This window comes from Polyodon spathula, chromosome 3 (assembly GCF_017654505.1).
Source record: "Polyodon spathula isolate WHYD16114869_AA chromosome 3, ASM1765450v1, whole genome shotgun sequence".
Lineage (NCBI taxonomy): Eukaryota > Metazoa > Chordata > Actinopteri > Acipenseriformes > Polyodontidae > Polyodon > Polyodon spathula.
The window spans coordinates 41,028,124-41,055,536 of NC_054536.1; the positions used below are offsets into that span (position 1 = coordinate 41,028,124).

Consider the following 27,413-nt stretch of genomic DNA (forward strand, 5'->3'; position numbering starts at 1 on the left):
ATCTCTGAGCTGGATATGTACCTAAGAGAGGCTGAGACTGATTGAAGAATACAGCTGTCACTTCAATCTGTTTATTCAACAGTGAGGGTATTACCTTTGCTATATCAATCTAGATCACAAGTCACTAAAATCAAGTCAAATCAGACGACAATCAAAACTACAGTACATCAAAATTAAACATTCCTAACGGTTGCTTCGTCTGAGCTGAATCCAAGATATTCCACTGAGCCAAATGGGCTTGCAGAAATAGTTTTGATTTGATAAAACAAGTTATGTGTCACTTACTCAGGCTTGGTGCCATTTCCTCGTTGTCTTGCACATTCATATCGCACAATTGTTGATGTTGTTCTGCTGGAATCAAGTGTTCAGAAAACTAAAGCAGTGGTAAGTCTGTACATTGTCCTTTCCCAGACTAACGTGAAGATCCTGATGGTTGAGTGGTCTTAGGAGCAACAAGAAAACATCCAGGCTTAATGAGGCTGACAGGCTACCTACAACACTCAATGAGGCTGCACTGCAGCAGCTCTTCAAATCCTGATCTGTGATCAGTGTAACGGAGGGAGGAGGGGTTTCTCTCCATAAAACACACTTTATGGAAACTTACATAATACTGAAACCCTGTTTCTATAATATTAAATCATTGATTACACCCATTAAACCAAAAAATAAAAAAGTATATCTATGCAAAAGTATATTTGTAAATACTGAGGGTATGTTTTTGTGTGCAGCACCTATCCAATCTATTAAACAAAAACAAAATATTAGTTGTACTTCAACTAGGCATTATTGACTGCTACCCAATATGGTGTCAAAGTTATCCATTGTAAGAAAGACAGAGTATATATATTGCTACAATAAATAACGTGCTAGTGTACACACACAGTCTTCACTAAATGTCCCAATTTAAAGACATTACGCCTCACTGCAGCCCTCTGGATGAAACTGTCAGCAATGTTATTTACAACTAGATCTCTGGTAAGGTCTTGATGAACATTAAGGACAGCAACAAGATTCAGCCTCATCTGTACATGACCAAAGATAGTTAACGCTTAACTCTTCTGAAGCTGGACAATGAGCGTTTTGCAATGCAGGATGAAACAGGTGCAGTACTCGGGTAGCACATTCTACAAGTATTCATTTCCTTCAGTTTTTAGAAATGCGATGACATCATGAACACTGGATATTGGGATATGTTTCTGCAGAGTTATATCCAAAAGCATGTCTCAAGGAAGTTTTAATCTCTGCACATCAAAGTAACTTGCAAATAATTTCGTTTTATGATCGACTTTAATGTTTTCATTTAACGGCTGCAACAGTTCTTACTGTTAAGCACAACACTACAGTTTGACGGCATGGACTAAGAAATGCATTTGCACAAAGCTAGGCCTTTTAATTGTAGCCATTTTTAAAAGTCTGATTTCAGGGCAACATTTTTAACATGACAGATCACTAAATCACCTTTATTGTGGGTTTTTGTTGTGGGTGCTGAGCCCCGCTTATTTTTCCCCATGAGTGCTTGAGCCCTGTAGCACCCATCTTTTAAAAAGTCAAAGCACAGTATCTGCAGGCATGTTTTTACTTACTCTCCTGAACTTTTCGAAAGTCAAAGTACAGTTGCGCTGCACTGATGAGCCCCAAACAGGGCGAAACAAGTTTGCAGATACTGTGCTTCGACTTTTAAAATGCTCCTAATGTAGAAGCCTTTAGGTGATTTTCACGCAATTTGATTGGCTCTTGTAATGCTGAAATTTGCATATTTCCCTATTACCCATTGTTCTCTCTCTCTCTCTCATATATATATATATATATATATATATATATATATATATATATATATATATATATATATATATATATATATATATATATATATATATATTACACACACACACACACACACACAAATAAAATCAACCAACAGAAGATCTGCATTTTCTCTGCAGAAGTCCAATCATAAATGAGCGGAGGCGGGACAAACAGCTGATTGTCTTATGTTGGTTTAACCAATGGGAGAGTCAACGATCTGCCCTTTGTTATGCAGGTGTCCAATCATGAGAATAGTTGAATTTTACATGATATTGCTAATATTATAGAGACTGTTATTGATAATTATATTGAGAACTTAGAAGTAATATTTATAATTGCTTTTTACAAATAAATAAATAATAATAAAAAAAAAAGATATCAGACAACTGAGACATTGTAGTCGATTTGGTTACGAATCAATTTTCAAGAAGATTGAAATGAAAGATTGTTAAAAAAGTGGAGGTATACATCACAAATACCTGAACTGACACAGAAAGAAGGGTTATACTCACCACTGACAACATTCAGATTATGAAAGATATCTGTGGCTTACCGGTAACTGTCAATTAAAACATTTTTACTGCTGGAACAGTCTTTTGTTCAGTACAGAAAAGGCAATATGGAACTGCACTGGCTACAGCAATATAGGATGTCTATCGAAGTCAGCACAACAACATGAGCATTCCCAAAGTCACTTGTGAGCCACAGTTACTCTCAAAACTTGTGGACAAACCCGGACTGATGTTCACCTGGATAAGCAAAAGAGTAGGGATACAATACATCACAATGAGCAAGTAAGAAAAAAATCATGAGGTTCTTAAATGCTTGATTGATTCTGTTGTTTACCTTGACAAGCAAGAACTGGCATTTCGAGGGTACGATGAAGGCACCAATTCCTATGTAATTACTTTCTCATTTCTGACTACGACAACATGTTAAAGCAATCGCCTGTCAATAGTCATAGGATTCTTGGGTACCTCTAACAAGATTCAGAATGAATAGAAGCAAAACTACAGGAAGCCAATTACATAGCTGTAATGGCAGATTAAGATGATGGAAACGCAGCTCAGCTGCCTTACGTTTTCAGATATGTGAATGACAGTGACCCGAAAGACTGGTTGTTTTGTTAAAATGTGTTGCACTTAAATGAAAATAATAATACTAATAATAATAATACTACTAATAATAATAATGCTTTAAAAAAAGAACAAATTCCCATTTATTATTCTATTGGTTTTTTAGTATTACTATGCAGGACATACAAGATCGTTTAAAAGGCGGCATAGCATGTACTGTATAAAAATGTAATTTTTTTGGAATGTACAAAAGGTTCAAATGATTAAAAAAATATATCTATTTCAGGATGTTTCGTACAATCATTCTTTTAAAATGCATTCTAAACTTTATTGGATGATTGCTATCATGCAACCAGCAGATGTTTGTCTTTGGAAAATTACTTTTGGTAAAAAAATGTCAAGAATGAAAATACATAACAATGACAGGCTGACATAATCTAGCCCAGGATTATTTGGTTCACTCATTCATTACAAGATCACATGGTTGATTGAGGACACAGAATATTGCGTCTTTCTAACAGGGCTTATGAAGTTGCATAATATTTGACAATCAGGTAAAAAAAATCTAACTTTAAGGACAACAATAACACAATAAACAGTAAACTGATGCCAGTTTTCCTACCAGTCATATGTATGTTTAATATTTAATTTTCCCCACACAGGGTGCATCTGGAAAACCACAAGTTTAATCTTTTGCACAAGATATTTAGGAGTAGAAGTAGCACTAAATATACAATTTAACTATTTAAATAGAAAGTCAACTAACCGCACACATCATCTTGTGTCATTGTTATATCGCAGCTTGAGTAGAAAGAATGCATTGAAATCATCTTGTAAGTGAGAGACTGCTGCTGATACTCTGTTCACTCTTCATTAGTCACTCTTATAAAGCCTTTTCAGTGGGACAGTAATCACATAACAGGATTAAGTAAATCCTATACTTTTTTCAGTGCTCAACAAATAGAAGTTGCCTAAGACGAGGGTTTACAAAGGCTAAGGTACAACTGAAATGTACTTAATTTGACATAAGGTACTACAATGCATTCGATAATAGATGTCTTAGATAATATCTCATGCACAGAGCGCACAGAGGAGCCTCCATGGCAACTGGACGGCAGTGTTGCCATCACTACATTTACCCCACCTGATGAATGAATCCAGCCCAGTTTCAAGGCTTATGAAAATCAGATTTGTTACTTCCATGTAACAGGTCTGCTGTGTTACTGTGTTTGCCAGTCTTTAATCGACATTTCACGAGCTATCTGATTTTATTTATAGAGGCATTGATAGCAGGCATTAATTAATTTTCATAAGCATTTCTTCAGAATGTCCTACTCATGCTCAAGTTAAAAATAATAATTAATCAATATAATCCGGTCATACTTTAAGCCCGATAACCCATTACTACCTTACTACCTATTGGGTATTATAATCTAATAATAATAATATATCATAATAATAATAATAATAATAATAATATAATAATAATAATAATAATAATAATAATAATAAAAAAATAGCAACAAATACATTATTGCTATTTTCAATTTTCAATACCCAGTTCGAGGCTGTGTGGTCCTGTGGTTAAAAAAAGGGTTTGTAACCAGGAGGTCCCTGGTTTAAATCCCAGCTCACTCACTGACTCACTGTGTGACCCTGAGCAAGTCACTTAACTTCCTTGTGCTCCGTCTTTCTGGTGAGGCGTTGTTCTAAGTGACTCTGCAGCTGATGCATAGTTCACACACCCTAGTTTCTGTAAGTCGCCTTGGATAAAGGCGTCTGATAAATAAACAAATACTCATAATAATGTCTTCTCAGATTTTATCAGTGAGACATCCTTTTTAACAAACCTCTTGATGAACCTGTACTGCTTCATTTTAACTGCAGTAATTAGAACATTGTGTACTACTGGAGTTTTACTCCCAAAACAAAACACACATGAACCCGAAATGCTTCTTTTTTTTGCTGTAAGTCAACTGCAGGTACTATAAGAATGTGTCATATGATGTTACATTTAAAGTAGTTCAACTGAATTTTGAAAAACTGCATTGCTGTTTTCAACTGTATACTAATTGTTATGTTACAATTATGCAGGTTTCTTATTTAGGAAATTATATGGATTAATGGCGACTATTTTAATCTGTTATAGTAAACAGTAAAACATGAGGTAATAATAATAATATACCTTGAGAAACATTGTTCCAGAAGTTCACTGAAAAAACCGTGAAGCACTGTGGCAGTGTGCTCTGCCCCTGTGTGTATTTTATGTTATATGTTGTGTGTGGTTTGTTAATGTTGGTGTATAGTCATTGGTGCACAGGATATAAATGGGTCTGTGTAGCACGAGTGCTTTAAAATATATAGTTATATTTAGGCACAGGGATTGCACTTCACTGCACATGCCTTTAAAGTATTTAACAGTATGTGAGCACAGGGTTGCACAAATTAGTTCACGTGCTGGGATTCAAGTGAATAATTAAATTACTAATTGAATCCCGGTACAACAGTACATATAGATGCACGTTTCACTCACTCGGGGTTGCGTGTTCAGGGCGAAGGAAAGGGAGAGTGACGAGATAATAATAATAATAATAATAATAATAATAATAATAATAATAATAAAAATAAAATAACTGCTACGAGTACTGGAAGCACCAGCACCATACTTATTTTGTGTTTAGCGTCCGTGCCCTATTTGTTTAAGTGTTAATCCGTTTTGTTTGTCTGTTTTGGCCAACTCGCCGTTTTCTTTTACAAAATGTTTTTGTTGTCTGTTTAAACTTATTTGTTCAATTATTCAAATGCGCAACAGCGCAATTCACATTTCACCTGGCAGTACAGTATGTTTTTTTCTGGGTCTGAGGTCACAACTACAGCTTGCTTGTCACAAGCACGAAACATGTTATATCCCTTTTGAAAAACTGGGCAACTGAAAGTTACTCAAGTTCTTCAATGTAGCAAATGGTGGAGTGATTCTTTCATCAGCTCAGCTGAGACAAGAATACTACCTAAAGCAGAGTATCGTAAGCAGGAGATTATGGAATTGCTCATCCTTGTTAGACAACTTTTTGGGTAAATCAGTCCTGGGTTTGTCAATTACAGATAATGTTTTTCTGTACTTGTTGATAATGCTTCGGACACCACACCTAGAAAATCAAGTGGTGCGAGCTATTTTACTCAATATTTTTCCTTCTTTATGCAAGTCAAGGTTGTTATAATAGTAGAAAACACAATGGAGGCTTTGAGAAATTGTTGCTGCTCATAATGCATCATAGTAGAAAAATGCAACATCTCGCATATCCGACCCCCCAGTTGACTGGGGTATAGGAGAATATGTGAAAAAGTCGGATTTGCGAACATCTATAGAAAAGCATTTACACATCCATAAATAGGTTAGTGAACAAAAACAACATGCAAACTGCTCTAAACATGGGGAAACGTTTTTCTTTAAAAAGTAAGCAAACATAAACAAGATTAATTAGGTTACAAATACAGTGTTGCTTTGTGGTTTGCTATAAGCCATCTCCATGCAAAGCTTTAAAAAAATAAAAAAATACAAATCAAAAACGGTAAATGTACAGTAACCTGTAACTGCCAGTTTCTTTCTTAACTCTAGAAGTCCCTGCCTCCCTGGTTCTGCTTTCTTAATATCTCTGTCAAGGTACTTTGCGCTCTTTCTTGATATTGCCAACAGCCGATAAGCAGCTCGGTTTGAATATTACTTCGGCTATTTTAAACAAACTGTTTGCTTTGTTTAATTCAAAATGCATTTAAAAGCTACAACAATACACTATTTGCATATATATATATACTATATATATATATATATATATATATATACATATATATATATATACACACACACACACACACACATATATATATATATATACATACATACACACACACACACACACACACACACACACACAGCCTTAGAAATTCACATGATTTCAGGATAAATTCAGCAGTTCCTGTAGATTCCCTCTGCTAGGTAGTGCATTTCAAAGACTCAACCATTAGCACCAAGGAGCTTTCAAAAGAACTCTGGGACAAAGTTGTTGAAAGGCACAGATCTGGGAATGAGTATAAAAAAAAAGTCAAAGGCCTCGAATATCCCTTGGACCACGGTCAAGACGATTATTAAGAAGTGGAAGGCGTATGACACCACCAAGACCCTGCCCAGATCAGGCCGTCCCTCCAAACTGGATGACCAAGTAAGAAAGAGACTGATCAGAGAGACTACCAAGAGGCCAATGGCAACTTTGCAAAAGCTACAAGCTTTTATGGCCAAGACTGGTCAAAGTGTGCATGTGACAACAATATCCCAAGCACTCCACAAATCTGGAAGGTATGGTAGGATGGCAAGAAGGAAGCCATTACTCAAGAAAGCCCACCTTGAATCCCATGTGTAGTATGCAACACAAGATTCTGTAGCCATGTGGCAAAAAGTTTTGTGGTCAATGATGGAACTAAAATGGAACTTTTTGGCCAAAATGCAAAGCGTTATGTTTGGTGCAAACCCAACACAGCGCATCACCAAAGAACACCATCCTGACTGTGAAGCATGGTGGTGGCAGTGGTGTTATGGGGATGGTTCTTATCAGCAGGGACTGGGGCACTTGTCAGGATAGAAGGGAAAATGAATGGAGCAATGCACAGAAAAGTCCTTGAAGAAAACATGCAAGAAAGCTGAAACTGGGATGGAAATTCACCTTCCAGTGTGACAACGACCCAAAGCACACAGCTAAGAAACAAAAAGATAAATGTCCTTGAGCGGCCCAGTGAGAGCCCCGACCTAAATCCAATCAAATTTGTGGCATGACTTGAAGACTGTTGTCCATCAATGCTCTCCAAGGAACTTGACAGGGCTTGAAACAGTTTTGTAAAGAAAAATGGTCAAATATTGCCAAATCTAGGTGTGCAAAGTTGGTAGAGACCTACCCCAGAAGACTCACAGCTGTATTGCTGCCAAAGGTGCTTCCACCAAGTATTAACTCGGGGGGGTGGAATGCATGAAACTCTGAGGCACTGACACAACAAAATGTGAAAAAGTCAAGAGGTTGTAGACTTTCTATAGAGATACACACACATATATATAAATTATATATATATTATCATATACTATATATATATATATATATATATATATATATATATCATAGACACATGCAAAGCGCTAAAGATAAGGCTTTGGGTCTGGGAGTAACAGTAACATACCTTCTAATTTTAACACAGAGAGTAAAATGTTTTTTCAGGGGTTAGAATGCAACATTACCTTGAAGTCATTAATTCAGATGCAAAGTCTCACTTTGACATGAAGGTATGATCGGATCTTCTTCAGATTGGCTTTGGGCAAAGTTAATTTTCTGCACCTTGATAGGATAATTCGCAAGACAACCTCAAGCCGAACATGACAAGATTTCGGCTATCTAAAAATGTAATTTAACCCCAAGCCGATGAGGTCATATTTTGGTTTGGAATCCCCACATAAACTGACCTGTTTGACAATACCATGTGATTAAATATTATTTTAATTGTAAGCTTTCTGAAATGTGCCATTAACAAGGTGCATATAAAAGCAATCGCTGGCTTCACTGTTGTAATTAAACAGTTATTGTTTAAATTGGAGATTATTGATTATTTTGTTAACTTTAATTATATAGAGTGATTTCACAGATTGCACGCTATTGTCGAAGCATTACAAAAGCTGCATCATGTTTCATATCTTATGTACAGTGTGTCTGTCAAATATTTTTCCTTTGCATAACATCTTTTTTGTATCCTCCAGTTTTCAGTCTATTAACCGCCCCCCCCCCTTTTTTTTAAGCAACTGATAATATATCAACTAAAACTACTATCGAAAAAAAATCAATTAGTATTGAACTAAAACACTGTTGATTAAAAAAAAAATTATATGTTTGTCACTCATAGTGGCAGGACCATTCAAATATAATACACATCACAGCGAGTTGAGAGGCTCACTGAAAGTTGTATTTCTTAGGAAAGGCTTATCTTTAAACGACACATGTAATGCAAATGTTTGAATAGAAAAAGGGAAGGCCAACCCTGCGCGAGGCCTCAATTGACCTTTTAAAACAAACGGTGATGGCAAACTGAAAGCTTTTCTCAATTTGTTTTCTCACTTCCTTCCCTAAATGAATTAATGAAACAGCACGATAACATATCACACATCCATATCAAAGGAAAGCTAACGTATTAATATAAAAATACTGGATACCGGAATAAAACTGTATTGTTTCTGACAGAAAATTATATACAATTTGTAACTTTGGCACAAATCAAAATCAAATTGCTTTAAAACAATTGTAAAACAGAAGCTTAATACTGAAAAAAGCAACTTGCTAATGAAACATGGAAAACATTATTTTAGGCGTATCCTAAAATTTGTTTATACCACAGGATTGGGTATACCTAGCACAGGGATACATTTGTTATCTCTCTACAGTGGGATAACATGCTTACCGGGACTCGTTTCAAATGTGTCTTTGTTTACATTCAATCCAGTGGTGTGCTGCTGAAATTCAAGACAGAGCTGTGCTTCGGTAGTTCAAACAATACTGCCACTTATACGTTTTTTATAATAACTTTAAAATGTCTGAAATAACTTTAAAATTCCTATTGTTTTGATTTGAACTCCTATTTACTTGAGAACAAGTTTAGTCAAGAAATGCCAGTTCGCAATCTGCCTGTCCGATTTATACGAGCAGCCTGTTGTCCCTTCATTAAGACCAGTAAAGATAGGAAACAAAAGAGAGGCTGTAAAATTGACAGACTGAGCTTGTTAAGGTTCTAGCTAAAGATGGTTGCGAGGAGGCCATAAACAAGGTTCAAAATTAATCTGCGTCAAGCACATTATCTTTTGACAATAAAAATAAAGATCCGCCAGGTTAAATAATCCCTGAATATAAAAAATGTACACATTTTATTGCCATTTATTTAAATTATTTTAATAAAAAACTATACCGCAAACAATCATTCAGGTGTTCTCAATATATTAAGGGGGGAAACAACGCCAGCACAGGCCCACACATTCCTATACAGTAGACAATGAGTCCCTGTGTGCTTAGTTTTTTATGAGCGTTGAGAATTGTATTGATTTACAAGAGTCCGAAATATGTTTAAAATGAGAACACTGTGATAAGGACAACACAGAATGCAGCAAAGGTAAACTTTGCAGGGTGTTCTGTATTTATATTGTTCGGTTTACATTCAATTTCTGTTGGTAGTTACTATGTTTCCTAGTAGGCAGAATCTGACAGTGAAGGGTATGCAATTCATTGTCTGGGAACACTGAATCACTACAGAGTCAATCAGACTGAAATATAGTAAGTAAAAAAAATATATATATATATATGCTTGTGCAGTATGCAATTTATTATCAGAATCACATTCCAGATTCTAAAAAGTTTCTGCTTTTAGCTGTATCACCCTTACACAACTTCCACTCCTGTTTTAAGTAATCATATTTCACAGATTAACATTTGTTTACAGAAGCTGGAGTGGCCAGGTCAATTACACTGCAGTTCAGAACATAGAGTTTGTTGTTCTTTATACCCAAGGTAACTGACAGGTTAACCTGCAAGTGCTGGCTCAGGTCCCTGTGCTGCAAAGTAAAAGTACATGAAACTGTTGTTTGGAAAGTCCTTGAGGGCAAATAACTCGATTGAACAGCTTCACTTTCAATCAACAACACGTCTAGAGTCACCGTGTAGCTGCGCATATTCAAAGGACGAAAATCAATTCAAGATTTATGAAAGCACGGTAGAGCATCATCCAGAGAATGATTTGGTCTGCTTTTGTCATAAGGCTGTACCCAGATTGTATCTAACAGATGACTCTTTTGATGCAGCACAGGATTAAAAATATACATATTATTTTACAAAAGAACGAAGAGAATATGAGGCCCAAATCTAATTAGCAGACAAAAATAAAGGGGCCAAAGTCCAAAACACTGAACTACATAAGAATTCACCAGTCACAAGACCTAATTGTACATAAAAAAGGTATAGGCAACACTCCAGATAAGGCTGTGGGTCATTGAGTAATTTACCATTTTAGATACAGGGATTGTTTATGACAATGGCAAGATATGCAAATATGAGAGGGTTCTGTACTGATCATGATAACTGTAAATAGTAACAGTATGAGGCACGGCAGTGTCAAGTGTCTGTGTCAGGCTGGTCTTTTATACAAGTCATAAAAAGGTGTGGTACTCAAGGTTTTAAAATCCATTCTTTTACTCATTAGTTTCAGTACCATTTTTTTCACTGCTCCCTTTACAGTGTGTGCTTTGTTGCTTTTAGTAATACTACAGTTTCTTTCAAGTCCAGAACTTCACAAGAACAGCTCTATTGGACCACATTAAACACGTTTTACCTCAAGGGTTTGATATAATTGATATAAACAATATAGATTAGCACTTTGTTAACTTTAAAAGAAACCAACCTCCAATGAGCCATATGAATTATCACAAGGCATATGAATCATAATGAGGCATTTGAATTATTTTCCATTTATCTTTGTAATTTTCCACCAGTTTATTAGGCACTGTTGCAGGAAATGCTGCAGTATGACTTCATAACAATACAATATTTCCTCCATTATGATCATGCCAGGCACCCTACAGGTCATATGATTGGTTCAGACAATGATCCAGGGACACTATTAAGGCCAAAGAGTTTCAAAATGAGCAGGCAGGTCATGTACACAGACCTAAAAATAACTTCCTCTTTTCATGAATACAGTCATTTCACTTTTTGTTTCAAACTTATATTCAGTTATACTATCTATATTTACAGTAAACTTGACAAGTAGTGTAAAGGGTAAATAGCCACTTATTATTACTAGGTTTTTTAAACTTAACTGTAATGTAAATATGTTCTGTTACTTCTATGACAATACTCACCAAAAACATTGTAAAAAAATAAAGCATTCAAAATCATTTGCATTACACTTACATCTGGGTAGATTACGTTAACCCCATAGCTTTTAAGCCAGCTCACTTTTTAAAGGAACTAACTATGTGCAGCTCAATTTCATTAACTGCTGCCAACTATTTACCATCTCTGCCCCTGTGCACTATCCTTCTGGGACCAAAAGGTACTAAACCAGGTGGCACTGCCCTGTAGAAGACCCAGACGGAAGCAATAGAAAAAAAACGAGGAAAAGATTGTATTATAATATTTAGTTACGATGGTTTTATAAATATGCCTACAAAGACTTTGGGTCAAACTGGTTGGGGACAGCTTTGACAAGGTTATTATATTATCAGCATCTTTGAGAGCCAGGATGTAAAAACATTTAGAACAGGAATTTTTAACCCTATGGGTCTGTTTAACACCCCTGTTTTATACACAGCTTGATAGTCATTTGAAACTCATTTGGAATGCCAGAGAATATTTCATAAACTGACTTCACTTTGTAAGAGTATATTTCACAACAGAGCAAACCATGGAAGTGGCCCTGCCTCAAACTGTAGCATGCAGGAAGCAGGTATTCAGGCCAGTCAGTAACATTAGCTGCTTTAACTTTGTTTAAAAAAAAATAATAAAAAAAGCAACCCACTGTTGTAGTTGGTCATTATTTAACCCAAACATGTGACTAGTTTAGAATCCTGAAATACGACTTATTGTGTACTATAAGTTTTCTTTAAAAAAAAAATAAATAAATAATCTAAAATTAGAAACAACCCCTTTGTCTGTGGTTTATTGAAAACAGCTGTACAAAAACACCCTACTTTACTATACAGTACCTTCAAATAGGCTACATCATTTCCCAAAAGTACAAGGAAAATAAAAGTGAACTGTTAAATAATTTAGAGAATACCTGCGTTGAAAGCACATTAGAACACACCCAAACTTTCTTTTTTAAAAAAAATATTTAGTTGCTAGTTATGTACAGTAATGCCCCTAGGTAATAAGGCACCCAATAATGCATGCTTAAATGGTTAAACAAACTAGTATCAAGTATTAACCTTTTATAAGAATGCTCCTAAATAGATGTGTGGCTAATAATTGACAAGTCTGTGCGATTGAAAATGATATGACTAACAATGTCCTCAAAAGAACCAAGTTATTGAGCCTTAGACAATGTATTGTTATCCACAGTATCTTAGTTTGTAAACAAGCAGGCAATGGCTCCTGCGCCTGCTACTACTTGTCTGCTGTTTTAGGGCTAGCGTCTTTTCAAACTTGACTCACCCGAGAAGGCCCCGGGAAAGAAATCCAGTCCTTCCTGTTCTCTGTCATTCAGGTTGTTCTCACCTCCATCCTGGTCAGACTTTGCCCCGTCTTCCACAGGGACAACTGTGAAGTTGGTGGGCATTTTGAACCATGTGCTTTCTGTCTCTCAGGATCTCAGTTTCTAATACAGAGCTAAGTTAGCTTTTTCACTTCGCTTAGATACTGGCCCCATGTGACCACTTTCCAAATAAGGAGTGTAACAGAACTCCTCCTTCTGGGATTCAATAGACTAGATTATGTCAGCATGCTCCCTGATATCAAGGGCAGGACTGCATGTTATCAGAGACAAAACCCCTTTTTTTAAAATCAATTTTCATAATAATATAAGAAATAACATACACTCAACTGTGCATAATAAGATTGTAATTCTATCAGGCATTCTGGTGACATAAATCACAAGAGTGCTACAGTAGCTTCAGTGATTTATCAATGTCACCAGAAAGCCATGACAGAATGAAGCCTGGTGCACAGTGCCCGATGCAGGGCGGGGGCGGATGGGTGCGGAAAAACTACCTGTATTAGACTATTACTAAACAATCAGAGTAAAGAATGTACGGTTGCTGTCTGAGGCCAAAAGCCTAAACTTCCTAACATCCCACATAGGGTGTGAAGCTGAGGTAATTCCGATAAACTTGTCATGTAGTATTTAAGTTAGGCTGCTCTTCCATACATTTCTCCCTGTATTCTCCAGCTAAAACTTGAAATATGCAGGCCATTGTTGTTTTGGTATCGATGCTGTTTTTGTTACGTTCATGAGCTGGTGTTAGAGTTTGTTTTTAAAAACTGAAGTTAACAGTTTTATCATCAACCTTATTATACATGGGCAATCTTATTATACTCTGTCTCGCGCCGCCTCAATCTTATTGCACACGGGTCTCGTGCCACCACTGTGTATAATAAGACTACAAAACACTTTAGGGCTACTTAATGACCTCTTCCTTAAGCCATCACCTTCAAAATCATTACATGGTTAGAACCCCAACTCCACAAAAACACATTATATTTCATCAACTCGGTTGAGTTATTTTGTGGAAAAAAAAACATTGGCCAGAATACTACAAAACAAGTTTTAAAAGTGAAAAAAAGCAATAGCTTAATAATAAAGGTATTGTTTTAATGACATGTAATAAAATGTTTTTTTTTTTTTGGTGAATACAGTACACCTTTGGGACAAAATAAATGATAAACCTAATAGGATATTGAACTGCCTCAGCAAATCAAGATACAGCATTTCTGGTCATTACCTACCAGTGAACGTCTTCTAGTGTAAACAAAAAGCATAATTTCTGTGCTTTTAAAATATCAAAGTATCATAGTATTTGGTATGTTGAAAGTTAGTATTTTGGGTCTTCACAGCTCAATTGGTAATACAATTACAATGGAATTAATCTACAGTAAATAGATGCAGGTCTCCTCTTTATCTCCCTATTTTAACACTTAAGATACAGTAGACTCCCATTAATCCATGCAGATTTGGACCAATTTGAGCCCCAATGACTGAAAATTGAGTTTACTGGTTTGTGAAATCCCTAAGCTATTAATTGAAAACTCAAAAAATGTAATAATACAAATAAAATCCGGATCCGGTAAAGCTACTCCGCCCAGAGTGCAGGGTGTGCCCTACAGATTGGAGATTGCCGATTCCAATCCAAGCTAAGCCACTGCCGACCTTGGCAACTGGCCAAGCGCTGTCCAGGCAGGGAGGGGTTAGGTCGGCTGGGGAGTCCTTGGCTCAACCCACACCATCAACCCCTGTGCCTGGCCAGGTGCCTGCAGGCCTGCCTGTACGCAATTCAGAACTGCCTGGGGTCTTCAGAATTTACAGTGTCAGAAATGACTGCACAGCGGGCTTGCAGAGCGAAAAAAAAGTGGATGGCTAACAGCATTCGTTTTGTAGGACGCATGTGTTTGTCCTCATCTCTCCCGAGTTAGTTCAGGGGTTGAAGCGGTGAGCCAGGTTGAATAATAATTGGACATTCCAAAATTGGGAAATAATGAAAAATAATTCTTAAATTTTATATATATATATTTTTAAGGTATAAACCAAAATGGGCTGTGCGGTGCTCATGGTATATGCCACGTCTGGGGTAGTGACAAGGCTCGAGGCATGAGCAGAGGGCCTTTAACCACCCCAGAAGTGGTATAACTCATCGGAACCGCACGGCCCGAAGTGGTTTATACCGCTTATATTATTAAAACATATTTAAAATTAAAACATATTTAAATTAAGACAAAACCAGAAACTTGTATTGTGTATTGTCGCCGCTGATAGTGAACAGGTGTACAGCAGGTGTGGTGCTGGTGCAATAATCCAAAGAAACCAACAGACAACAAAGTATGGGTGAAATGGTTTGTTTATTATCTGTTTTTTAATCCATGGGTCTGATGACCAGACAGTAAATAACAAGCTTGCAACACACCACCATGTGTACTGCACAGTATTGAAAAAGGGTTGCAGTCCCGTAGATAATACACACAGTACTTAAACACACACACACACCATCACCAGCCCAAAGTGAGTGCTCTCAGTGCTTGTGGTGCAGTACAATATATTATGTGCTTTATTTGTGAATGACAGTGATAACAGTGTTAATCGTGACTGTAGTGCAGTGTTAATCCAGTTTGTGCTGCCCTTGGCAACAGCGCCGGATTTGTGTTTAGTCGTCTAGTGCTATAATCAGAAAACACAGACAGTTACTAAACAGACACGACAAACAAACAAAAAACACTCACGAATATTTCCAAGACGCTCTCTCTGCATCTCTCACAGTCCTTCCAGTTTCTCACCAAAAACCAAGCGAAAAACCGAAGGTAAAAGATTAGCGTCCTTGGTGGCCCCTTTTATTTCTCTATTGTAAACGCAGCTGCTTGCAGCTGCTACCTCGTTTACCTTCCAGGTCAATACGTTCCTCGTTTACCTTCCAGGTCAATACGTTCCTGCAACAGAGTCTCACTTCCATCCAGGCTGAACAACTTCCTGACCTTGGAAACAAACTGTTAGGCGTGCCCGTCCAGATACTTCTCCTTTCGCTATTTAGCACCCTCACAGGTCGAGAGGGAGACTTACAGCCAGAACTCATTATATTTCTGTCACATGTATACATCTGCAGTGTAATAGTCCCAAATTTAATGTAATTGTTTGTTTATTAAAAGTAAATTTCTCATTAGTTTATTGTGAATTTCTGCATCGAAAGTGCCATCTCTCTAGAAACTGGAGGGAAGCTGTGATAAGCTTCTAAAATGTTTTTAAAAATGAACAATAAAAGCAGTAAGTATCATTATCAAAAATACATTTATTGTTAATAAAACAAAGCGTGTTAAAATACACCAAGAGGTTTGTATCTGGCCTACTTTCAGGACACTTAATTATGAAAACTTTTAATAATGTAACAACTGCATTAAACAACTATGCATTAGATTTAGGATAACCTTGAATTACGTTTTCTATTATTATTATTATTATTATTATTATTATTATTATTTATTAATCTTGAGAGTCACTTTCATTGCCGTCGTGTGTTTAATCTTTTCATCACTCTAAACTGTCTTTCACAGGTGGAAGTGCTTGGAGCAAAACCAACATAATTTCAACTAACAGAAGAATATTTGTAATATTCTCTGGCCTGGTTCTGAGCAGGTAGTGGTGTCCAAAAAGCATATTGCAAGTATTCTACTTTATTTACAGTTAGTTTTAGAGCAATGCACTCACACTGGGCATGTTTTCTTCTTCATCACTTAAAAGTAGCTCAAAGTGTCTAATATGCTCTGAAACTTGATTATTGCCAAATGTTGCAAGAGCTTCTGCATCCATAATAGGCCATAGAGTAAAGTCAAAGACAGTGAAATTTGATACCGATTTCTGTTGTAGAACTTAAACATTTTCAAATGCAGCTAATGTTTCATCCAGAAGTTTTCCCAGTTCTTTCTTTTTTTTTTTTTTTTTTTTTTTTTTTTTAATCATTTCCAGACGTATACTGTAGATGACATCCAGGTAGATACTGAAGCCCTTCTAGGTGTATGCAAGCCTCTAACACATGGCAAACCTCTTATGCAGCAGTCATCACTTTGAAACTTCTCTGACACCACTGTCAAAATATCAAGCCAATAATGCAAACACACACTTCTAATCTCAATCTCAGTTTTTGTCTGCTGCTTCGTTTTCAAGATGCACATCAACCTGTACAATATTTTTCAGCACAGTCAGTAATGCTCGTCGTTGGCTAACCAGCCATCTCACTTGTTTCAATGTGCTCATTTCCACCACAGTCATCTCTAAGAATTGGCTCTTCCCCTTCAACTGTCGCCAACATTTTGGAGAATACTGACAGTTTTAAAATGCCTTTGACTAGATCCTCAAATCTTCCTTTCAAGTAAATAGACTTAACAGCATCCGCCAATTCAAGATTTTGTGCTATGCAGTGAATGCGACCGAGATGGGGGAATGTCTTCTGTTGTTCTTGTTGCAATACCAAAGTTTTTCTCCATGTTTACAGTAGCACCATCCATATTCAAACTCACTACTTTCTACAGCCTTTTTTCTCATTTAAATTTTACATCTTCTACAGCTTTGACAATAGCCTTATATATATATACACACTATGCATTGGCACTTTTTGCAACTACATCCAGTAAACCTGCTAACCTTCACGGGTTTACCAACCAGCATGCACATGAACATAAACCATGTTTACTCCCATCTGCGTTACCAATTCAAGCTTTAAGACTTCCGCTATGTGGTGAAAACACACCTTGGTACTTTTGTCATTTTAAATAGTTCTGTCCAGAACAACTCAATTTGTCACTTGCAATCCACAGTTTTTATTTTTTAAATGCCAGTTCTTCATTTGCGACAAACTAAGCAGTGTTAAACAGTCATTTTTTTAATAAAAGACTAAAAACAGAGGAATATTTCAAATATTTCTTCAAATGAAAAGAAAATCACTTTGAAAAGGTGAATGAAATGTGTCACCATTTTGTTTAATTGACCCTTACCGACATCATAGTTAACACGTGCCTCAGACAAGGCGAAGAAAGAAATGTGTCTTAAAGGCATCATTTCCTAGCCTGATTTCTGCATTTATGAATGTGTATAAGCCAATAGTAATAATAATAATAATAATAAAAAAATATCCAATAATTACATCATTTAAGTATTTTGTTATTTGTAACACATACATTAAATTGCATTGCCAATTCGTCTGAACAGATAGGCAACTTACTGGTTGTAAAACATGCATCAAGCCATGCGTAGTGTCTGCACTATTCTTCCGCAACATGCGGTCGCCGCGACAGGCCATCCACATTGCTGTTCGGGAAACCTGGCCGATGCTCGATGGAGTGGTCATATCCCTGCAAGGTCTAAAGCCATCTAACAACCTGTTCCTCTGGCTCGTGGAACCGGAGCAGCCAGTGTAGGGATGCATGAACTGTGTGCAGGTGGAAGTGTCTGCCGTACAGGTAGGGGCAAAAGCATTGTATAACCTGGACTACAGTCAGCAACGTTCATTGGGTGACACAATAGTTATTTTCCATCTTGTTCGTATGCAATACCTGCTCCCTGTTGAGTCCTTTCTGAGCAAGTACCACTCTGCCACTGTCCCCACATTGCTGGTGTCCGTATACAGTACGAAGGACTCTTGGGAATCAGGAAAGTCCAGCACTGAGGCATGAACGTGGGTCTCCCACAACTCTCAAAATGCGGCAGCACAATTGGAATCCCAGGAGAACTGGCAGTAATAGGATGCCAGGCCCAGAAAGCGTCTCACCTTGGAGACAGTCCACGTGGTGGTCCAGTCCTTTACCATTGCTACTTTGGCTGGGTTCATGGCGATGCCGTTTGCCCCTACGACATGCCCCAGGAAGTGCGTCTCCCTCCTCAGCAGATGGCAGTTCCCAGGGGTGGAGTTTGAGTGACGGATGTGCTCAGAAAGCATTCAGAGGTGGTCCAGGGCCCCCTGGAACATAGGGGTGTGGTCATCAAGGTAGTTGCCACACACTGTCCGAGGGAATGAGCACACGCACCATCAGGCGCTCAAAAAGGTAATAGGCGTGTTGCACAATCCAGTCGGCATCACACGGAACTTAGGGCAAGCTCAAGCTCAAACGGCCAATATTAAGCTTGTTCTAGTCCACGCAAAACGCTGCATTCACACTGGGTCCATTTCAAAACGGACTCGGTCTGGTTTGTTTCGTATAAACAGTGTATCAATTTGCATGTTGTTCACACTTATCAGCAAGAAAAGGGACCTAGTTCATTTGGATGCAAGCTAAAGTTTTTTTTTTTTTTTTTACCTTTTCCATTGGGTGTCCAACATCGAGCAAGAGGAGCAAGGTTCCTCAATTTCAGTATTTTCCTCCATTCTTGCCATAAACATAGCAGCTGCAGTAGCTACCATCACTTTTGGCCATTTACCAACCTCAGTTCCCACAGTAAAGCCTCCAGTCTACAACCTTGCATCTGCAACAGCATAGGGTTCTGTCACCTCAACCACTGCTCGTCGTCACTCAATATCCCTGCAGATATGGGGCTACGCTTGAATTTATGGACCACAGAGTGTTGGAATGCAGAGATTTATCAGTCATGCTGAAATGACCCCTGATTACTGAACTCTAACCCTGGGGGAATTTATCCTTGCCTTCACTATCTACAGAGATGTGCTACAGTATGTTCAGCATACCCAAACAAACCACTGACAAAAACTGGATATATACAAATTCTATATAGTGGAGCTATCCGTCAGATATGGAGGAACCATGTTTTTTTGATTACCATAAATCTTTTTCAGCAAAAGCATCAGCTTCTTTGGCAACAGATAACCACATCATCGACTGGGCACAACCTGACAAACCTATTCAACAAGATTTTCAGCGGGCTCAGCCAACACATGCGGGGTCTGCAGTTCCATCAGCCACTCAACCTCTCTCTGCCCAAAAGCTGCCATCACATCAACCTCCAGATCAGCAGTCTGCATCAATCCTCCCGCTTTTCAAACAGAATCTCGATCCCTAACTCCATCCATTCTTCAGCCCCACCTGCACAATCCACAGGGGATGACATATTTGGGCGAAGAATCAGATTACCAGGAAGAAAGCAAATATGTAACAATTTCGATATCTGCTTGATGAGACAATGCAAACACATCCTTATGTGCTGTTTCCGTAGGGGCACCCATTCAAAAGCTGAGCAGCACCAAAGTGACTTTCCTCAGCACTCCTTAGTCTCCACTCCTATTAATATTTCCAAATTGAAACAAACTTCTGGATCATCCAGATAAAACATTTGTCAACTATTTACTTGATGGACTAAAAACAGGTTTTCAACTAGACTCAATCAAATCCCTCCCTCCTCCTTTCAAAAAAGCAAAAACCTCCATTCTGCTACTCAAGAGCCCAAGACAGTACAATCTCTTATTCAAAAAGAGATTAAAAAGGAATTATGGTCGGCCCGTTTGCAGCTCCCCCATTTCCAATATTCACAATTAACCCCATTGGCTTCGCTACTCACAACATGTCAATGCATCTTACCATTGACCTGTCAGCACCACAGGGATCAAGCACCAGCAGCATCAACTTGCTCATTTCTCACGATCAATTACCATATACATTACCATATCAGGTGCAATTCATTCAATTAAATTGGCAGGTCGAGGCTCTTGGTTAGCGAAAAGTAGACATAAATCAGACTGTGGCAAAGTGGTTGGTAAGGGGAACAGATGAAGAAGAAGTCGCGGTGATGCGGTGCAGGAGTGATGAACAGACAACAGTGATTCAGTGAAAAAAGTGTTTTTATTTGTAATCCAGGTCTGGTGACCGTCAAATAATAAATCCCCGGCTATACACAACGATGTGTAAAGCGCGGGGATAACAAAGCAGAGCACAGTCCCGAACAAAAACGAACGCACGGTCACCAGTCCTGGGTGAGTGCAGACGTGCTTGTGGTGCGTGAAGACACAGGAATGTTGTGACTGTTCTGTGCAGTGGTGATCCAGATTGTGCTGACCCTGGTCGACAGCTCCGGATAGGTGAGTTAACTGTCTGGTGGTGCAAAACGCAGACAATTACAAAACAGACAAAACCCAAAACACAATACACAATACGCCTTTTCTCTTTCTGCACTAGAGCTCCTCTCTCTGTCCTTCTCTCTGCTGAGCTTTTACCCAAACGAAGGAAAAGATCAGCGTTACCCTGGCCCCTATATGTAATCCCACATGATATCTAGGTAAACGGTTGCAGCTGCCTTATTACTTGCAGCTGCCTCTCGTTTACCTTTCAAATCAATACGGTCTTACAACAGAGTTGCGCTTCTTTCCAGGCTGACCCACTTCCCTGACCCGGAAAAGAACTCAGGCCAGCCCTTCCAGATACTTCTCCTCTCGTTCTTTAGCGCCCTCACAGGTCGGGAGGAAGATTCATCACCAGAACTCATGTTTCCGTCAATTTCCTGCCAATCCACCCTTTTCTTCGCCACCTGTTCAGAATATGCTGGGAAGGAATAGTAAGAATTCTACTTTTCTACGCAGTTAACTTACAGCTGCCACAGCAGCCCAAAAGTATTCAATACTCTCTCAGAGGCTTTATGCTGGATACTTAATTCATATCATGCTCCATTTCTGCTCCACCTACTTGATGATTACCTCTAGATATCTCTGCCATCGGATCCACCAGCAGAAGTGATCACCAGTCTTAAAAGTTTAAATTTTCAGAGGTTGCTGTCCTGCTTTCAGAAGAAAAAAAAAATATATCGTCCCCCTTCATTTACTAGAATTACTAGGAATCATAGTGGACACAGCAAAATTCAAAACACGAGAATACTCGTTACCTTATCAAGAACTTTCAGATCAATAAAATGACCCCCCCCCCCCCCCCCCAAATAAATAAATAAATAAATAAATAAATAAATCACACCTGGTTGGGAGAATCAAAGAATACAGCTGTGTATTTAAGTCAATATTTTCCAAAGGGTCAAAAAAATATATACTTTTCTGGTTCCAATAAAAAAAAAAAAAAATAGGGTATCTGAAAAATATTTTATTTTGGAAATGTATTTAAAGTAATGCCAATAGCCCTACGTCTGCTATATTATACAAGATTATCATTTATTTATATATCAAATCTTTACAAGATGTTGTACCTGCACAGCTTGGTGCCATACATCCAGTATAGAAGTGAGATTTTACAAATGGTCATTTTGTCTTTAAAAGGTAAAAAACAAACAAAAAAAAAAAGTGCTCGCTATAAACCGGAATTCCAAAGCATTTAAGGCAATAATATTGTACACTGGCAGACTGACAGGTAAGAAAACATCCAAGACCAATTCGAGAAACACCAGCACCAGCATTCATGCATAAATTATGTATTTTTATTTAAGACAGCTAAGAGAAAACATGTATCATGCAAAATAGGTATTTATAGAAATAAAAGTATGAAATTGAAAAACAATTGTATTTGAAAGATACACAACTTGACTCTAAACCTTTAAGAATAAATTAAAGAAAAAAAAATCTGTAAAAGCGATTACGTTTTAAGATTTCATTTTTGATAGGACACAGCTCAAACAATACCCAAGTACTGCCTCAGGATTATATCTACCTCCAATTCAACCCTTTAAATTAGCATGTTGTCCCGACTACTTATTATTTAAGAAACACAGTTTGAAATTTGTGTATTTCACTTGTAAAATGTGGTAGAATGATACAGGCTAAAACTGTTGCTTTAAACCAGTGGGCAACCTTACTCATTTGTTACAATTTCTGCATTTTATTCACTTAAGCTCAGGTGTTAGCTACGGTAACAACTGTATTGTAAAATAGCTGATATCATGTGTACCCATATTGTTTCAAGGCTCGGACTTGCTGAATATGTCTCCTAAACTTGCAGGTAGGTTTAACACTAATAAAGGCACTAGGCACAATGTTTGGGTTTTTAGTAAATTGGTAGAATATTTCAGCATAGAATAAGATTCAGTTGATTTAAACTTATGCCAAAAAATGACATTTATTAGAAAATCATTTTTTTAAAGTGTAATTTGACAGTGGTATTAGCTTAATGTCGGTTTGAATGGAAAGTACTCCACATCGGGAAATGAGACTAGGGACGTTAGTTTCATATTAAACTTAATTAAAAGAAAAAACGAAATAAAAAAAAACTTTGTCTAGCTGGTATAATTTACTGTAGCTTGTGAGTACTATAAAGTGAATCTTCATCTACACTATTGGTTTTGGTGTAATGGACGCCAGCATGTCGGATCACACGCTATCAGTTTAAAACAGCACAGTCGGGGTATTGAGCCTTCATAGGGCTGAAGTTCGAGAATAAGAGCAGAACCTAAATTCCGAGGAAGGGCAATACATTTTATAGGGTGGCATTGTTTTTCGTAGGTGGGGTCAGGGTACCAGAAGTTATCTTTGGACAACCTAAAAAAAGGACTCTTTCTGTACAAAATATAAAATGTTAAAACACATTTTATAATTTAAATAATGTGAGGGGACTGACCACTCTATAGAGCAACTGAAGAGACACCAGTTTTTCTCCTCAGTTTTTGTATTTTTATATGGAATTATCAGACTGACATGATCACACAAAGAAAGCTCTTTTAGATCTAAAATCACATCTGTAGTCGAAATGCATCATAACACTGTATATAAGAACAACGTACAAGTAGTTTAATGTAGATCAAATTATTGTTTTGACTGTGTATTTTAGTTAGACTTTGAATTCTAATAAAGTAAAAAGCTCATTTTAATGAAACAGCCTAACCTGTTTGATTTGGCAAGGTAAGTCATGCCTACAGGGTGATAATATTTACATTTTAAAGCCTTTTCTAAGAGAGTAAAATAGATTTTTTTTTAATCATTTATTTTGTTTACCATGTTTAGCCAGTTAGGCAAAAAGCTACAGAATAAAGTATGTACTACCCATGGTACATGTAATACCTTTATAATCTGCTGTCCAGTCAAAAAATAAAGAACATGGACCCAGAATGTTTACAGAGCACCTGCTTCTACAATTAAGGTGGGCTTACACATCTCGTTTACACAAACAGAGTAAATAGACTAAAATGAAATTGACATTCCATGTGTATTACCTCCATGCACTCAGATCTCAGCTGCTGATAGACTGTGGGCACTGTAAGTGATGCCATGTAAAGTACAGTACCTGGTTTTTAGATAAGTGATCAAGATCACGACTGTATTACAGGCACCTGGTTGTCTACCACTTGGTTCCAGGGTCCAAATATCTGGCAAAACCAAGATGAGAGAATATAATTAACAGAACACAAGAACATGCTCGGCTAAAAATAAGCACCGGAAAATACAATTAATAAAACGTGAAAAAACAGAAGCCCTAAATATAATACTGCATCTAAAAAATAAAGAATCTACTTGCATCTTTTGTAGACGCATTTATAAAGCCTGCATTGTCTGTTTTATATACAGTAAGCTGTGTTCACACTTGATCCATTTAGAGGGTTTGGTCCGTGCTCTGAAGGGTTCAGTACATTTGGGGTGAAGTGTGACCAACAAAGTCTGCTTTGGAAACAAACCATACCAAGTCCACCTAAAGAGATCTCTGTCCGTTTAGAAACTAATCAAGTTTGGTTCTCTTGCTAAACTTCAGCTGGACTCTGTCCTTTTGCATATAGGAAAGGAACTATACAAGGTAACCTGACTCAGAAGTAAACATTGCAAGTTTAGTTCATATTCTGAGGAAAGAAGCAGAGCAAAAAAAACGGAACTGTCTCGGGGGGAACAGCATGGACAGCGCAATAAATTGAAGCTCTGATAGAAATTTGAAAGAGACCCAGAGTGAATGTAACCATAGTCTCCATAAAGTAGTTGCATCTCTAGTGCATCCACATTGCGGATTCACCATCCTGAATTAAAAGTAAGACAACAAATTAACATTTTGATGGTTCCCTTTGTCTATCTGCTCTAATAACTTCATCTACTTCATGGTGCATCGTTTTCAAGTATTTATACTACACAACACAGGGCTTTCAATGTCTACTATCCCCTTTCTTGTATGCAGTTGTAACCTTCTTTTATTAATGTTACAAAGAGACATGACATTGTACATAATCACCCACATTAAGACATGATCAGCTCTATCACACAGTTCACTCTGTATAAGAGTGACCAGCTTAAATACTCTACATGACACTTCTACCACAGGCTTGTTTACCTACACTTATAATGGATGTTTTACTCAGCTTCACACAAATATAAAGGCTACATAATGCAGGGCTTAACATTTGCATATATTTTAGAAATTCTCAATGTTTTAAATGTAACATATTTTTTGCATTCATTATTTAAATGGATTATTAGGCAATGAGGTTTTAGTGCTTTTGACAGTGGTTTTGTTTTACCCACACACTGCTGCCACCTACAGGACTGACAAAGTAAAGCCTATCCCCACACAATACAAAGTGGATTTAATAATAGTGACCATGTGCATGCATGCCCCAGCTGGCATTTACAGTTTGAGACTGCTTATCTAATAATCCTATTAAAATCCACAAAAAACATGACCAACTCACAATTAAATAAATTAAATGAAAATATAATACAAAATCCTTATTGAGGGAAGATAGCAAGAGACACAGTTTGTATAGAATAGGTGAGTTCAAGCTAACAGGTACAATATTTATTGAATGAGTCATGTCTGCGCAATAACCTTATAACATACAAGGCATGTCAAAGTACTTTAATTTGGTTTATTTTTGTAGCAAGTCAGTATGACTGACTGTAACCTTAAAACTTCAAAAGGGTTCTCACTTCTCACCAATGGGTAGAGTTTTGGGAAATAGTTTCACAGAAGGAACTTCAAAAAGAAGGAGCAAGTGTTAAGGCATATATTGTATTTACAGCACTACTTAGATTGTGGCCATTTACTTTTGGGTAGAAGGAGGATAAGCAGTTTATACAGTAGTAACATAGCTGAAAAGACCCACATTTCAGCCATATAGTTACTATGCAGGTCAAAACAAGTCTTTTCTAGGAATTCAGACATTTATTTAGATATTGTATTTACATAATAAAGTTACCTTTTTTGTAATGGAACTCGAAGCATGTTTTCTACAGAAGTCTTTCTTTATGCTGTACTGTACAGTAAAAGTTTAAAGTCAGACAGACTCCAGTGTTACCATTCATCAGCGTGGTTTACATGATTTTATGGTGTGCATTAAATACAAATCCCACAGCTCATCTGTTCAACCATATGAAACAGTATAATTTTTTTTTTTTTAAAAATCAATACAAAAATAAATAAAACAACTAGGATCATATAACCATATTTAACAATGAAAGGTTATTTCAGGATACAATAAAAATAATGCCACCACGTCTGTTGTTCAGTTTGTACATTTACAGGTTGTAGTGCTTCGGTAAAACATGTACTGAACACCTTGTGTACAAGACATTGTCAGAGAAGTGCTATAGTAGAATATGTTTGAAACATACAAAAGATACACCAATACTAATATTGCCAAGGTAGTGTGTTATATTTATGGATGAACTGAAAAAACAAACTTATTTTTATCATAAGATGGACAAAATGATAATAAAACACTAACACAATGTAAAAAAAAAAAAAAGTAGTATTTCCTACAATGTTGGTTTTGCCGAGATAAAAAAAGGAAATACTTCAACCTTTTTTTAAACATGAAAAGACGAAGATTACCTATACATATGGTTTCTTTGTAGATTGATGAGCACACAAAGTGAACTCCAGGTCTCCACTTTGCTTGGGTCAGGAGAACAAAACCGATCTCTAATTCAGAGATCACCACAATATAGTCCTTTATGGTGCCAAAGCTGGTATCCTTCCCCTATAAAACCCTCCTCCAAATACATATCGTTGTACAAATTTAAAAAAATAAGACAGTACAAAAAAAGGAAAGGAGGGTGGGATATAGGTGTGCAGAGTTCATCACCCTACAAAGAAACCATATTACAGGTAATCTGTCTTCTTACCTCATCTGATGAACACCACACAGAGTGAACTATACCAAAGCAAGTACACAAGAGGGTGGAAGGTTAAATATTAGTAGAGGATGCCCCAGATAACACTGAGTGAGCAAAAGGCGGCTGAGAGCAAGAGATATCTAAATGATAACGTTTGATAAAAGTCTCAAGGAGGCCAACATCACAGCGTTGCAGATATTCTGTATCGTGACAGATTTTAGTTTTGCCAAGGTAGTAGCCACTCCCCTTACAGAATGGGCTTTAATAGATCCTGGGGCTGATTTGTTATCTAAATTGTAGAA

At 37.2% G+C, this 27,413-nt stretch overlaps 1 protein-coding gene across 4 annotated transcripts in view; it reads right to left on the minus strand.

The window, feature by feature from the left end:
- The window catches only part of LOC121313091 (solute carrier family 12 member 7-like), a 94,535-nt gene that overhangs the window by 56,289 nt on the left and 10,833 nt on the right, over positions 1-27,413 (minus strand). Inside the window, exon 1 of one of the 4 annotated variants that reach the window (XM_041245250.1) lies at positions 13,106-13,397. The exons of 2 other annotated variants lie outside the window; for them this stretch is intronic. In XM_041245250.1, coding sequence (XP_041101184.1) covers positions 13,106-13,229 — 124 coding nt within the window. In that variant the 5' untranslated portion in view covers positions 13,230-13,397. Of the gene's footprint in view, positions 1-285; positions 415-13,105; positions 13,398-27,413 lie in introns of those variants that run through there. One more of the 4 variants, XM_041245252.1, reaches the window with a different exon arrangement.